The sequence below is a fragment of the Delphinus delphis genome, chromosome 10 (assembly GCF_949987515.2).
Source record: "Delphinus delphis chromosome 10, mDelDel1.2, whole genome shotgun sequence".
Lineage (NCBI taxonomy): Eukaryota > Metazoa > Chordata > Mammalia > Artiodactyla > Delphinidae > Delphinus > Delphinus delphis.
Window position 1 is genome coordinate 68040337 of NC_082692.2, and position 14385 is coordinate 68054721.

Sequence of the window (14385 nt, forward strand, 5' to 3'; positions counted from 1 at the left end):
CGCGCCCGCCACCGTGGCCGCGTGCTCCTCACAGCGGCCGGCCAATGGGCGCGGCGCGCGGAGCCCGACCGCCAATGGGAGCGTCCCTATGTCCGGGGGGCGGGAGGTCCCGGACGGGGCGGGGCGGGCTCCCCGACCCCCTCCTCCAGTCTCCGGAGCGGCCCAGGAGGACTCTGCGCCCCTTCGGAATCTACGGTGGCGATGGCGGCTCCTTCTTTCCTCCCCTAGGGAGGCAGGCGGGCCTAAGAAAGGCCGTCCCCGCGAGGCTCCGGACGGCCAGGGCTCGGAGGGGAAAGGGCCAGAGCGCGGCGGGTCCACCCCGGCCCCCCGGCCCTGTCTCCCCCTCTGCTCCCGGGGCCTCCCGCCCCTTCCCCCACCTCCTGTCCTTCTGACCTCAGATCCTCTGCCCCTTCCCCCAGTCCTGCAGCGGGGGTCCTGTTCCCCGCCCCTCGCCCCTGCCGGTTCTGCCCGCGGACCAGAGACCGGCCCGTTTCACTCACGTCTCTGGCGGATAGAGTCCTTCCCGCGCGCTCCGCGCTGCCAGCCCCACGCTGGGTGAGACCTCGGGACCGCAGCGCAGCCGACGTCCGCTGAAGCAGACGTTGCTCCCTCTTTGTGCCTTACACAGATGACCTCTGTTAACTTGGAGCGAGGTGGTGGGCCAGGGGTCACTGTGCTTGCCTGGTTCCTACCTCAGCAAATGGCCGCACCGAACCGCTCCATTCTTCGCTTCCCCACGCAGGACTCTCTAGCTCTTCTAGCAATATCACCAGGATTTACAACGAAATTCCTCTTTCCTGCTGGGAACCACTCTCCACCCGCGTGTATTCCACACAGATCCATTTTCTAAGTCCACATGCGCATGTGCTCTGGGCCTTCAGCAGGCCGACCCTGCACCCGTGGGCCTTGTCGGTGGAGAGCTGGCTAGCTAGACACTGTTTCTGTGGGATGCTCCCCGCGGTGTCCTCGCCGGGTCTAAGGGTGTACATTCCAATATTCACTGCACCTTGGCTGAGGACCTACAGTGTGCCAACCCCTGGGCCAAGTGCTGGCACAGGATGGAGGCCATAGGTGGGCCCGTGGGTGGGTGGCTGCCCTCCCCACTCCCAGGGCCCCAGTGAGCTAAGTGTGCGCTGGGGGCTTAGCCATATGTAAGCCTTGTCTGGGCGGGAGATGGGTGCTCTGTGGTGTCCAGCCCGCAGAGCCACCAAGAGAAGCCAGAGTGAGCACCAAGCCAGTTGTGTGTGCGTGGTTGGGTGGGGTTGGCTCCGGGAGAAGGCAGGTTATCCAGGTTATCCAAGCTGCAGCTTGGGCCTGGCAGCTCAGCGGCGGACCCTCCTACCCTTTTCAGAGGCGCTGCTTGATCTCTCTTCTTTCTTTTTGTACATTTTGTGTCCACATTACCAAACTCTCTTATTGGTTCTAAGTTTTCATTTGACTTTCTTAGATTGTCTAATAGTCCGGGAATAACGGAAAGTGCCCCATACAGGATAGCTTTTCTTAATTTTATGGTTGTTTGTCTCAGATGCTTACTTAGACTTTTCTTGTGATAATGATAGTTAGCTTTCAACAATGCACCTTATTTTTAGAAGCCTAGGCATCAGTCTCGATCTCGAAATAAATGAAAGGCGTTGCGTAATTGCATTTTAGAGCATGGTGCACTACCCGTTTAGTAGTCCATCATAGAGGGTCATCACTTCTACTAGGACTTTAAGAAAAAAGATGGCGGTGGCAGAGTAGGGGGCGCGGCCGCCAACTCCGAATACCAGCTTGAAAAGGGGAGGCCGGGAGGCGGGGCCGGACCGACGCCACGTGGGAGGCCCCGCCCCTTGCGCCGCCCTGCCTCTGGAGCAGAGGAGTCTGCGCCAGCTGGTTTAGGCCTCACTGAGCACGCGCACTCCGCCGCATTCTGATTGGCGGACCCACGCAGCCCACCGCACTCAGATTGGTGGAGCCGCTCCACATTCTGGGTCCCGAGCTCAGCGCTGCTCCTTACCCGTTCCGCTCCTCACCTCCTTGGAGGTGGCCCAGGGCCGGGATCGCACGGCCACCTGGCCGCCGGACTCAGCAAGGACGGCAGGACGGCTTCGGCTTCATCCGGGAGCTCCAGTCCAGGGGCTGGGACAGCTCCCGTCGCTCTTCGTTCCGCCGTACCCTTCTCCACGACAGCGGTCCGGCATGTTTTCCAGGGCCCAGGTGAGGCGGGTTCTGCAGCGGGTGCCCGGGAAGCAGCGACTCGGCGTCTACAGGTTCCTGCCCTTCTTTTTTGTCCTGGGAGGAACGATGGAGTGGATCATGATTAAAGTGCGCGTGGGCCAGGAGACCTTCTGTAAGTGGGGGTGCAGCAGCCTCTGTTTCATTTCAGGCAGGCGGGAGGCGGCGAGGGAGCCGTTTTCCTGGGGGCTGTTCTCAGCTTGTAGACCTCTCATTCCGCTCAGCGCTGAGCTGCTTTTACCCTGGTCAGAAGGGCGAGTGCGGTTCCCTTCGTTGGGCGGTGGAGATCCGCCTGGGCTCTCCTGTAAGCGGGGCGACAAAGGCACATTGGTATCCGATCTTGAGACCGTCCCTGCACTTTGAGAGGAGGGCACGTGACTCCACTCAGGACGCCCTCCTTTCAAGCCTGCCCTTCGGCCATGCCGGTGACACTTTTCGGGCCTAAGGAATAGACTTCTCACAGCACCTAGAGGCGGGTGGGATCTTGAGGATTCATGGAAGTTCCTAACTGGCCAGTCCAAACCCTAGAGAGAACTTGGTTGGCCCGGCTTAGCTAAATACTACTGTCTTTACTGGCCAGAGTCATTGGTACCAATGCCCAGCACTACAAAAAGTGTGTCTGGCATTGCTTTGCTGAGCACTAGCCTGGACAGGCTAGTTCCTCTTCCAGGAAGACTTCCCTAACCCCTAGGCCCTTTCTGCTTTCTCCCTCTCCAGAAACACAATCACTTGTGAATCACCAACCCTCATTTTTTTAAAAAAAGTGCTTTCTAAAGATATTTAATCCTCCTGTGTTCACCCATTCCTTCATATTTAATGAGCACTGATGAGAGGATATAAGGCGGAGGGCCCCCACACCAGAAGAGCACTAATGGGAGAGACAGATCATACAGTTACTATTAAGTGTGATCACTGCTGTGGGGGGAAAGTTGGGGGAGCATGGGAGTCCTGGGTGGGGCACCTGAATTGGACTAGGTGGTGCAGGGAAGGCTTCCTGGAGGAGTTACCATGTCAGGTAGGGTCCGAAGATTGAGTAGGTGTCAGCCAGATGAGGGAAACGTTTATGGACTTGAAAGTGTCTTCTGCCAGTGGTAAGAGCAAACCTTGGGGCCTTGGTGTGAAAGTATGCTGCTGTGTTTCAGGGACTGAAGCAGGTGAGCAGAGTGAGGGATGACGTGGTTAGAAAGGTGCCTGGGCAGGGCCACAAAGGGACTGGAGAACCAACAGTGTATCCCAAAGGGCTGAAGAGTTTTAAGCCGCAGCTGGTGAACATATGTGGAGAATGCTTTCTTGTGGAGGGCGGATTGACAGGAACACTTAGGCTGTGTGGTTGTCCAGATTTGAGATGGTGGCCTGGACTAGGGTGAGATGCCAAGAAGTGGGCGGAGTTGAGAGACACCCCAGAGGTAGTACTGACAAGGGCTTGGTGATTGACTGGACTCAGGAAATGAGGAGTGGCGGCTTTTGGTAGGGCAGCTGGGGCAGGGGGAACACAGGCAGGACAGTCCTGGGCTCCATTTTGGACGTGCTGAGGCGGGAGATGGTTATACAGAACTGAAGCTCAGAAGGCAGATCTGGGCCTCAGATCTAGGTTTGTGGGTCATTCACAAGCTGATTGTGATGAAAGAGTTTAAACCCCAACATTTTAAGGGTGACTGAGAGTGACCAGAGAGGCAAGAAGGGAAACATGAAGGGCTTGTTATCACAGAAGACAGGAGGTTCAGGAAGTTCAACTAAGTGAATGGGAGGTAAGCCCCCTCTCCCCTACCAGGAGAGACTTGAAATATGCAAGTACTGATCAGAAAAGAGAGGGTGGAGAGAGGCTGGAGATACCTTGGCCCTTGAGAAGGTGGGAGAGGATGGGACCAGAGCAGGGCAAGGAGTAGCCCTTGGAAGTCAGCTGGAAGAGTTCTTTACTGATGACTTTTCTCTGCGAAGAAAGAGTTCATGGCCATTTCGGGGTGGGTAAAGTAGGGTCAGGGCCATGGCTGAAGAAACAGGACTGCCAGGCATCACAGTGGACCCAGTTAGATGCAACAGTTGGGCCCACAGTGCAAAGCAAGCAGAATGAGGCATGGAGAAGTAAGTTGGATTAATCTGTAGTTTGGGTTTTGAAGGTATATCAAGAAGTTGATATTGATGAGAGGGAATTTCAGCTGATCTGGGCAGGAAGAGAGGACAAGGGCCTGAGGAAGTTGGTGAAGGTCCAAGGACAGAAAGGTAGTAGAGGTTGTGGTCAGAGCAGAATGAACTTATTGCTTCAGAGGAACACTGCAAGCAGATGGTAGAAGTTGAGAAGTAAGGAAGATGAAGGGGGCTGGTGCTTCATCTCTGTTGGGGGTGGTGTTGCCTGGGAAGATGGCACAGGACAGGGTCAAGGAACCTGAACTAGATGCCAGCATTTTCAGAGACTGAAGGGGAGTGATGGACAGCAGGTACCAGTGCAGAGAAGATGGTGGCAAATGGCATAGGACCCAGAGGAAGAAGGTGGAGAATCAGTAGTAGTCTGGAAAAGCAGCAGCTGAGAACAAGGAGACTGCCCTCATCTCCCAGCCCTCAGTTCCTGGGTGTGGCAGAGGGACCAGCAGAGAGCTATAGGGCCAGAAGTGCCTCTGCAGGGCCAGTTAAGAAGGATGATTTCAGAGAGAAGTGAAATTGCTAAGGGCTGTGCTGGGACATGACACTATCTTTGAAGACACTGACTCTGACCCTGCTATTGATATTGAGAGTTCCTTTAACATAGTGCTCATTTAAATCAAATCTTCTTTTAAGTTTATTCTGGCATTGAGTTAAGCCTTAATGTTGATATTCAGGTGACAGATCTAGACTATTGGTTAAATTACTCAGATATGTATTTTTAATTCCTTAGTCTCTTGAAAATCTAAATAAAATCTTTGTTTGATACAGACGATGTCTACCGTAGAAAAGCCTCAGAAAGGCAGTATCAGAGAAGGCTGGAAGATGCATCAGAGACTGAACTTCAGCAGTCAATAAAGTGAATATGAAACTTTACTACTGGTTTCAACTCCTTTAAAGATGTACTTTTCGGGTCTCTTGTTCTTACATAGAACTGCCTTTACAAAGAACTTTTATAGTTTTCCTGTCTCTGCTTGAATACTTCCCAAGTCACTGATGGACAGCACTTGTGGGAAAATTATTTCCTACTAAAACACACCTACCCATTGAATCTAGTCCATGAAATATTTCTAAACAATTCAAGGATCAATCAGGATGCTTTTCAGTGTAGCCTGAATTGTTTGTGAAGTCCTTTGTTTTAGGCAACAAGGGATAACCTTATTTAGTTTTTTGCAGAATTCAGACTTACTATGAATAAAAGTTATCTACTGTAGGATCATTTAAACGAGGATTATTATGCAGACTACATTTCTGCTAGCTACCAATTTGTAAACATTTTGTTAGAATGTGACCATATGTTATTCATGTTAAGTGCTCTTGTGAACACAGACAACCCCTTTCCTTGCTTGGCTCCACTAACATACAAGGGCTGGACCTCCATGAGGACTGGGGAGCAACACGTTTCACTCCCCTCTGAGATGAAGATGTTGCTTTCATCCAGCTGCTAAAGATAAAGACACTGCTCCTTCCCAAAGAAAGTGAATCTTCACAGCATAAAGCAACCATAGACTTGAGCTAAATCAGAGGCTCAGTCTATAGGGAGAGATTTTCCAATCTGACCCAGAATAAGTTTGGATCAGTTGGTAGAAAAAGCAAAGGCATCTTTCCATGTTTGGATAACCATATCCAACATCTTTTCAAACAAGAAAATATATACATATTAAATAAGACTAAGTTTCAAAATAGTTTCTAACTATTGCTCATGAATAAAGAAGCAGATGCTTAAGGCCACAGGGTATCCTCAAGTTAATGATATCTGCCACAAATTGTTCTAAGGGATTTTTTTTTTTCTAATTTAAGTCAGTCCATTTATGTTAGAACCAATCCAGTATAATTAAGGAGCCACTGACTACTCAGATCTCATTAAAGCACTAATGAGTCACTGCTCAGAGGTGGCTTGAGTATGAAGACCAGTGATGACCAACAGCACCAGGGAGAGGAAGGTAGTTCTCATGTGCGCTTTTGTTACCTCAGGCATTCCTGGTGACCCTAAACCTCATAGTTAATTTTAGTGACTAGACTGCTGCATAATGAATTTAAATTGTGGCCTTAACTCCCATTTGTTCCCCCAACCTGTTTTAGAAGTTTAATATTTTGTACCTATGTAAAGAGCATATGTAACATACATACCTTTTACAAAGAATAGTTGTAAATGCTACTAAAACCATCAGCTAACTTCTGTTGTCTGCTGTGGTTTCCTTCCCTGGCCTATCCTGCTGTCTCCATCCCAGGGAGAATCTCTAGTCTGAAATTTGTGCTAAACTTCCCTAGAGTTTTCTTCATCTTTCTAAAATATATGTATTGGAGTGCCAATTTATTTAAGACAACGAAGCTTTGAAGACAACACAACAATGTCTGACTTCAAGGCAAGCAGACTAGCAAAGCAATTAAAATTGAAGATACTTTCAAAGCATATTAATTTGGATGCTGCAGAACTAATTTTTGTTAACCAAGGTGCAAGCTTTTTAACTTTACCTCAATTTTTTAACAGTTCTACTAAGGAATATAACTCTATCCCACTTATCAGACACTAGGATTATTTAAGGGAACTTAAATAATTTAAACAGCAATGCTCTCATAAGCTGCTTACAGAACTGCAGTGCCCCCTACTGTGAACTACAAGGCAAACAATTTAATAACTTGAATTTCAAAAACCACAATACTTCAGAATGACAAAAACCTAATTAGCATTTATTGCTAGAAGTCTACCTCCACTGGGGTGTTAGACAAAGAACATGGGCTTTGGAGCTTCATTTTATCATCTGAATGGATAGGGAAAGTATTGGGTTGACCAAAAAGTTCATTCGGTTTTTCCCGTAAGATGGCTCTAGTAGCACTTAGCTGTCTTTAACTTCATTCGCAACAATTTTGCTAGACTGTATTGTGACAGGTCTCATATCAGCGTGCATTAAAAAAAAAAAAATCAAAATTGAATTTTTGTGCAGCCATTTTAATATTGAAGATGGAAGCAACATTTTCTGCGTATTATGCTTTATTTTTTTAATATAAATTTTATTTTTGGCTGCGTTGGGTCTTTGTTCCTGCACATGGGCTCTCTCTAGCTGTGGACAGTGGGGGCTACTCTTCGTTGCGATGTGAGGGCTTCTCCTTGCAGTGGCTTCTCATGTTGCAGAGCACGGGCTCTAGGTGCATGGGCTTCAGTTAGTTGTGGCTCATGGGCTCTAGAGCGCAGGCTCAGTAGTTGTGGTGCATGGGCTTAGTTGCCCCGAGGCATGTGGGATCTTCCCGGAGCAGGAATAGAACCCGTGTCCCCTGCATTGGCAGGTGGATTCCCAACCACTGGGCCACCAGGGAAGTCCCTGTGCTTTATTATTTCAAGAAAGGTAAAAATGCAACTGAAACACATAAGAAGATTTGTGCAGTGTATGGAGAAGGTGCTGTGACTGATCGAACATGTCAAAAGCGGTTAGTGAAGTTTTGTGCTGGAGATTTCCCGCTGGACAATGCTCCACGGTCAGGTAGACCTACTGAAGTTGATAGTGATCAAATCGAGACACAGAACAATCAACGTTATACCATGCGTGAGAGAGCCGACATACTCAAAAATATCCAAATCAAGCATTGAAAATCACCGCTTGGTTATGTTAATTGCTTTGATGTTTGGGTTCCATAATTTAAGTGAAAAAAGCCTTCTTGACTGTATTTCCGCATGCAATTCTCTACTTAAATGTAACGAGAACATTCTATTTTTAAAACAAATTGTGACAGGCGATGAAAAGTGGATACTGTACTATAATGTGGAACAGAAGAGATCGTGGGGCAAGCTAAATGAACCACCACCAACCAACCAAAGGCCGGTCTTCATCCAAAGAAGGTGATGTTGTATATACGGTGGGATTGGGAGGGAGTCCTCTATTATGAGCTCCTTCCAGAAAACAAAACGATTAATTCCAACAAGTACTGCTCCCAGTTAGACCAACTGAAAGCAGCACTCGACGAAAAGCATCCGGAATTAGTCAACAGAAAACGCATAATCTTCCATCAGGATGACGCAAGACCGCACGTTTCAATGACCAGGCAAAAAACTGTTACAGCTTGGCTGGGAAATTCTAATTCATCCGTCGTATTCACCAGATATTGCACCTGCGTATTTCCATTTATTTCGGTCTTTACAAAATTCTCTTCATGGAAAAAAATGCCAATTCTCTGGAAGACTGTAAAAGGCACCTGGAACAGTTCTTTGCTCAAAAAGATAAAAAGTTTTGGGAAGATGGAATTATGAAGTTGCCTGAAAAATGGCAGAATGTGAATATGTTGTTCAATAAAGTTCTTGGTGAAAATGAAAAATGTCTTTTATTTTTACTTAAAAACTCAAGGAACTTTTTGGCCAACCCAATACCTAAGCACAGAGTAAATACTCAATAAGGAAGGGCTATCTTTGTTCATCTAGTAGTCCTCTTTTGGAAATCTTGCCTACATCTCTGAAGTTATAACTCAATCAAATTAATCTCTTTTAGAAGTTTGGATCTCTCACGCTGAGTTACTTCTCTTAAAAAAAAATATACACTTGGACCATGGTGTTTTCCAAAACAACTTCTCTCCTAGTAAAGCAGCATCAGTTCTTAGTTTTCACACACGTGTATTAAATTTGGAATTTCTTGCCACATTTATATGTAAAATCCACAAGACGTGCATTCCACATCTATCTGGGGGATAGAAATAGTCTATTAATTTGTTCAGGTATGAACTTTCATTCAGCTGACCTCGCACACTTCCAAATGCAAAAGGAACAGAGTAATACTTAGCACTATTGCTCAGAGTGTTCAGCTGGAATGTTTAACTATACATCAACGATCATTCAAAATATGTTTATGAGCAGAGATGGAAGTACAGCCCTAAACTCTTAGGAGAACAGAACCACAGGGATTTGCAAAGTGATATTAGAGGAAAACAGTTGGTTGATTTTACCAACACCTTCTATTAAAAGTGTTGTCATGTTTTAAGAGATTATAAGCATGATAAAAACATACCCGGGCCACTTCTCTCTTCTGGCCACACACAGCTATTTGAAATGGATTACACTGATTTATGATACAGGACATGCTTGCCTTACCTTCCATCATCAGTAACAACTCCCTCTGCAATTTTAACTTCAACCTGCATTTCTGCCCATGCTGAAGACATGTTAGGAATCCTTGACTGCCAGTCTGAGAGGCTTGGCATGGGCATGTCAGGCTGCAGTGTGACTACATTCGGCTTCTGTGTTAATGCAGCCTAAGCCTTGGATCAGTGTCTGGACACTGACTTTTGCCTCTACCCAAGGAGCTCTCTTCCTTTAAATTGGCAGCCATATCCCTGTCAACATAAAATCAAGGCTTGCAGAAATTAAACCTACTTGAAACTAACATCTGACACAGCTTTAACAAAACAACCAAACCTGGTTAATCCAAATCACTTTGCAAACTCCATTTTTATTTGGATTAAAAAGCTTTAGATGAACAAAGATATGATACATACATATTATAAGACTAGTTATCACTTAAACCTCTTTTGATACAGAAATTAGAATAAACCAAGTTTTAATCAAGTCTGAAAATGTTTAAGTTCAAAAATCAACAACACCAATTTGGAGATTTTACACAAAGAAGAGTCCCCTCTTAATTCTTCCTCATAGGAAGAAAAGGGTGGGTTCAAAAACAAAGTAATTCAAGGCCTTTTAAATCAGTTGGCTGACATACTATTTTAAACCTATAGGTCTTTTTCCGCACATAAACAAAATTCTTTTCCACATGAACTTACATTTTGAAAACATTTAGGCCATTATACTTTCTAAGCCATATCACTACAGTTCCTAAAACTCATGGAAAAAAAAGATGTATAGTTCACATGTACCTTTTAAAGTCAGGGCTTTTTTTTTTTTTCTTTTTCTTTTCTTTTTTGGAAGATGGCTGACCTCAAATCTTATATCCTAAAATATTAATTGACATTCTCCAAGTTAATATACAGAAAGACATGATTCTAAAATAAATACATAGAGCTTTTTTTTTTTTTAAAGGTAATTAGGGCCTGCCTAATGGCCCCCTGGCCCGGCTCTGCACTGCCTTAGGGAAGCCCCTGGCTGGATCTATGGTTCCTACAGCACCTCCAGACACTGAGAAGGAGCCTGGAGGAGGAGTGCTCTGGCTTCTAATGCCCCACATAGACCACAGTGAAGAGTTTTTAGAGTCTTCCCAAAGAAGTCTCTTCCAGACCTTAAAAAGGGAAATAAGACGGGTGCATGAAATAAATAAATAACTTAACCAAAATTAAATTTCAGGTTCTTTGGTGTAATTCAAGGATGTCTAGAAATAAAATAATCTGATTGTATTATACAGTCCATGATGATTCAATGGCCCAAATAACCAAGAACTGAAGATTTCTTTATCTGATTCAGTTTAACAATAAGGTACTGACATAGTACTGCAAAACATTTTTTAAAATTCAGAACTGTTTAAAATACTTGATGCAAATTGAGATCCAGTGGTTGACTTATAGGCAATTAAGTTATAAGGACCTCCTGTAATTAAAGTATCTAGATACAAGAGACTTTTTTCCATTCTAAACTCTTCTTCTGTCCCCATGATTTAGTAAGAATGGTAATTAAATATCCAGGTATTGACTCATACCAGATTAAAAGAAAAAAGTATCCTCTGAGAGTCACTCTCAATTTACAAACAGCAGTGGAAGCTCCACCACAATGGCAACCACCTTGTTACAATAAAGCAGGTTTCAAAAACGCTGAGTGAAATACTGAACCATGTTTGATGCTTTCCACTTGTCTGAGCATTATATACTGCCTCCAAATGTTTTTTTCCAGAGTCATATAAGAGAGACAGGGTCATCAAACCTAAGTGTTTGGGATCTTTAATGGTCTTTTTAGTGAGCATTTTCTTAAATTATGATTTCCTTCTCCTGAAATTCAAAAGCACAAGCTGAATTTTAAAATTATTTTATAAAGTCTTAAATTTCTGGTTGAGAATTACAACCCTGAAACTTAGGAGAAAAAGAAAAAAAAAAAGCCAGATCTGATGAGGAAATAAAGAATACTAAAACATACTTGCATATGCAGGCAATCCAGCCTTTTACAATTATGCTTCTGACACAGCCCATATCTGGTTAATGCACTCCCTTCCCTAAGTTAGGTTGGGTGTTATGTTTAAAAATAAATCACCTCCAGCACACCTCAATACTTTCTTCAAGATGAACTTCAATAATTTGCAATGTAGAGATTTAAAGTTTTAAATCACCTAACATGTATAGGCATAAATTGTGAATTCATTACAAAAAGATCAAAAGTACCCTTAAACTTACCTGTCAAGACTAAATATAATTCAGGGTTGTGCACATGTTCTGCAAAAATAACTGACACCATAGATGTCTAACTCAGCACAAGAAAAAGTGCTTTCTCCCTCCAGGCGTCCGGGAGCTGCATTAGCTGCAGAAGAGTGCACAGTGCTGACTTCAGATTTCTGAGTTACTAGAGCAAATGTGCCATGTCTGCCAAACATCTACAATCCAACTAACAACCTTTCACTCTACCTGGAAGAAACAGTTCTTGCAAAAGTGGCTTAAGATATTTAGGCACGTGAAACAGACACAAGTACACTCCCCTCTCTAAGATGTAAACTAGGGCCAACTTCACATTTCATTGACAACTTAAACTAATCTGTAAACTCTTGTGTGTGTTTTTTTTCATTTTGTTTGTTATTTAAAAAAAACAAAAACAAAAAACCAACCAAAAAAAACAAGAAACAGAAACCCCAAGCCAAGACAAAAAACCTTTGATGGTTTCAGCTCTATGGCAACAAGTAAAAAGATAAAACTCCAAGTCTAAATACAACCAATTATGAAACTGGTTTTAAACGAAGGAAACATATGCAAAAAAAAACTTTGTGTATTTGATAAAGTCAACTTAATATAACAAAAACAAATTGAAATAGCTTATTAAAAGTGTCCTTATATAAAAATGGCCTTGTGATGTACAATAAAATGCAATAAAAATGATCATCCTTTGTTCCTCCCCCCACCCCCAGTAACTAAAATGGCTACTGTTCCACAAAACTCTTTATGCTTCTATAAAAGAATCGTAATTGATGTGATTAAAGGTTTTCTAGATTGTATGCTTGGCGAATATTGAGGGTGTCTCGGAGCATCAGATCCCGAAGGCGCCAGAGGGCGTCTGCCATGGTGGTGTGGGCCCCTTTACTTTTCAGCCAGTGAGAGGGGAGTCGGCTCTCCTGTTCTTTTGACAAATGGACATCGCGTCTTCGGGCTGAAAATTAAAGTGCAGACAGAGAAATACAAATATCAGTCCTAAGGTCTGACAGATTAAAACATGAAACATTTATTATTTATTGAATATTATGAATTTTAACTCTGCAGAATACTTCCAAGCAAATTTCTTACATTGTTTTATTAGGCATCTTGGTTTTTAGAAAGCTATTTTACTTAGGTATGAGACTACCTAGCCAAGGATGTCTCGTTTTACACTTTGCAGTTTATAAATTATCTAATGTCTTCTTTTTTTAATTAATTAATTAATTAATTTTTGGCTGCGTTGGGTCTTCGTTGCTGCGTGCGGACTTTCTCTAGTTGCGGTGAGTGGGGGCTACTCTTCGTTGTGGTGCGCGCGCTTCTCATTGTGGTGGCTTCTCTTGTTGTGGAGCATGGGCTCTAGGCACACAGGCTTCAGCAGTCTTCAGTAGTGGCTCGCGGGCTCAGTAGTTGTGGCTCACGGGCTCTGGAGCACAGGCTCAGTAGTTGTGGCGCACGGGCTTAGCTGCTCCGCAGCATGTGGGATCTTCCCAGATCAGCGCTCGAACCCGTGTCTCCTGCGTTGGCAGGCGGATTCTTAACCACTGTGCCACCGGTGAAGTCCTAGAAATTATCTAATTTCTAACAATTACTTCACAAAACAGCTGCACAAGATAACATAATTACTAGAATGGGAATATAAAAGTTGTACAAACACCTAAAAGATCTGATCATTAATATTTAATAGTTACTCCAATATTAACAAAAATTCCTAAAAAGGTAAATGTGAAGAAAGGGAAAACCACCTACTACCTTAAAGCAATCAAATGATCAAATTTGGCTTAGAAATGAAAAATGAACAGAAACTTCCAAAGTTCTTTCCAGAAACTAGGCAAGTTATTTTAGTAAGTACTGAAAATATGCTGAGCCTGCTGAACTAAATGAATAAACTTCATAGGTTAATAGAAACATGTCTTCCAATATTATTTTTCTTTTTTAAAAATTGAGGTGAAATAATTTTTTTTTTTTTTTTTTTTTTTGCAGTACGCGGGCCTCTCACTGCTGTGGCCTCTCCCATTGCGGAGCACAGGCTCTGGACGCGCAGTCCCAGCGGTCATGGCTCACGGACCCAGCTGCTCCGCGGCATGTGGGATCTTCCCGGATCGGGGCATGAACCCGTGTCCCCTGTAATGGCAGGTGGACTCTCAACCACTGCACCACCAGGGAAGCCCTGAAATAATTTTTAATTTACCCAAATCCATCTATGCTATCCCCAAATGCCTGAAAAATAATTGAAAAAATTCAGAATATACTTAAGAAGATAGCATAGATATTTCTGACAAAACTAAGCTTTGAAACTCAGCAAAAAAACATTTTCAGTATGTAATGTCAATATACAAAGAAGCTCCAAACCCTTCTACTAAGTATACAATTTATTTTACTTATAAAGGCATACCTCAGGTTTGGTTCCAAATCACCACAATAAAGTGAGTTGCATGAATTTTTTGGTTACGTTTACACTATACTGTAGTCTATTAAGTATGCAATATAGCATCATGTCTAAAACAACTATGTACATACCTTAATTAAAAAAGACTACACTGCTAAAAAAATATTAACCATCATCTGAACCCTCAGCAAGTCGTAATCTTTTTATAATGGTAATATCAAAGACTGTTGATCACAGGTCACCAAAACAAATATAATAATAATGAAAAAGTTGGAAATATTGTGAAAATTACCAAAATGTGACACAGAAAAACGAAGTGAGCACATACTACT

General features: G+C 43.9%; 2 protein-coding genes across 7 annotated transcripts in view; one reads left to right on the forward strand and one right to left on the reverse strand.

The window, feature by feature from the left end:
• The first annotated feature begins 1925 nt into the window (after positions 1-1925).
• Positions 1926-13777, forward strand: UQCC5 (ubiquinol-cytochrome c reductase complex assembly factor 5). Of its 2 annotated transcripts, none has more exons than XM_060022663.1 (3): positions 1926-2329; positions 5122-5209; positions 13648-13777. In XM_060022663.1, the coding sequence occupies exons 1-3, from the start codon at positions 2179-2181 to the stop codon at positions 13775-13777; spliced, it is 369 nt and encodes a 122-aa protein (XP_059878646.1). In that variant the 5' UTR covers positions 1926-2178. The 2 variants fall into 2 exon arrangements, with proteins under 2 accessions (XP_059878646.1, XP_059878645.1); XM_060022662.1 differs by lacking the exon at positions 13648-13777 and adding an exon at positions 8080-8988 and having other exon boundaries at positions 2028-2329.
• The window catches only part of PBRM1 (polybromo 1), a 102654-nt gene continuing 97365 nt past the window's right edge, over positions 9097-14385 (reverse strand). For 3 of the 5 annotated variants that reach the window (XM_060022654.1, XM_060022652.1, XM_060022653.1), the window contains one exon: positions 9098-12622. In XM_060022654.1, coding sequence (XP_059878637.1) covers positions 12450-12622 — 173 coding nt within the window. In that variant the 3' untranslated portion in view covers positions 9098-12449. Of the gene's footprint in view, positions 12623-14385 lie in introns of all 5 variants that reach the window. The other 2 variants (XM_060022650.1, XM_060022651.1) reach the window with 1 other exon arrangement.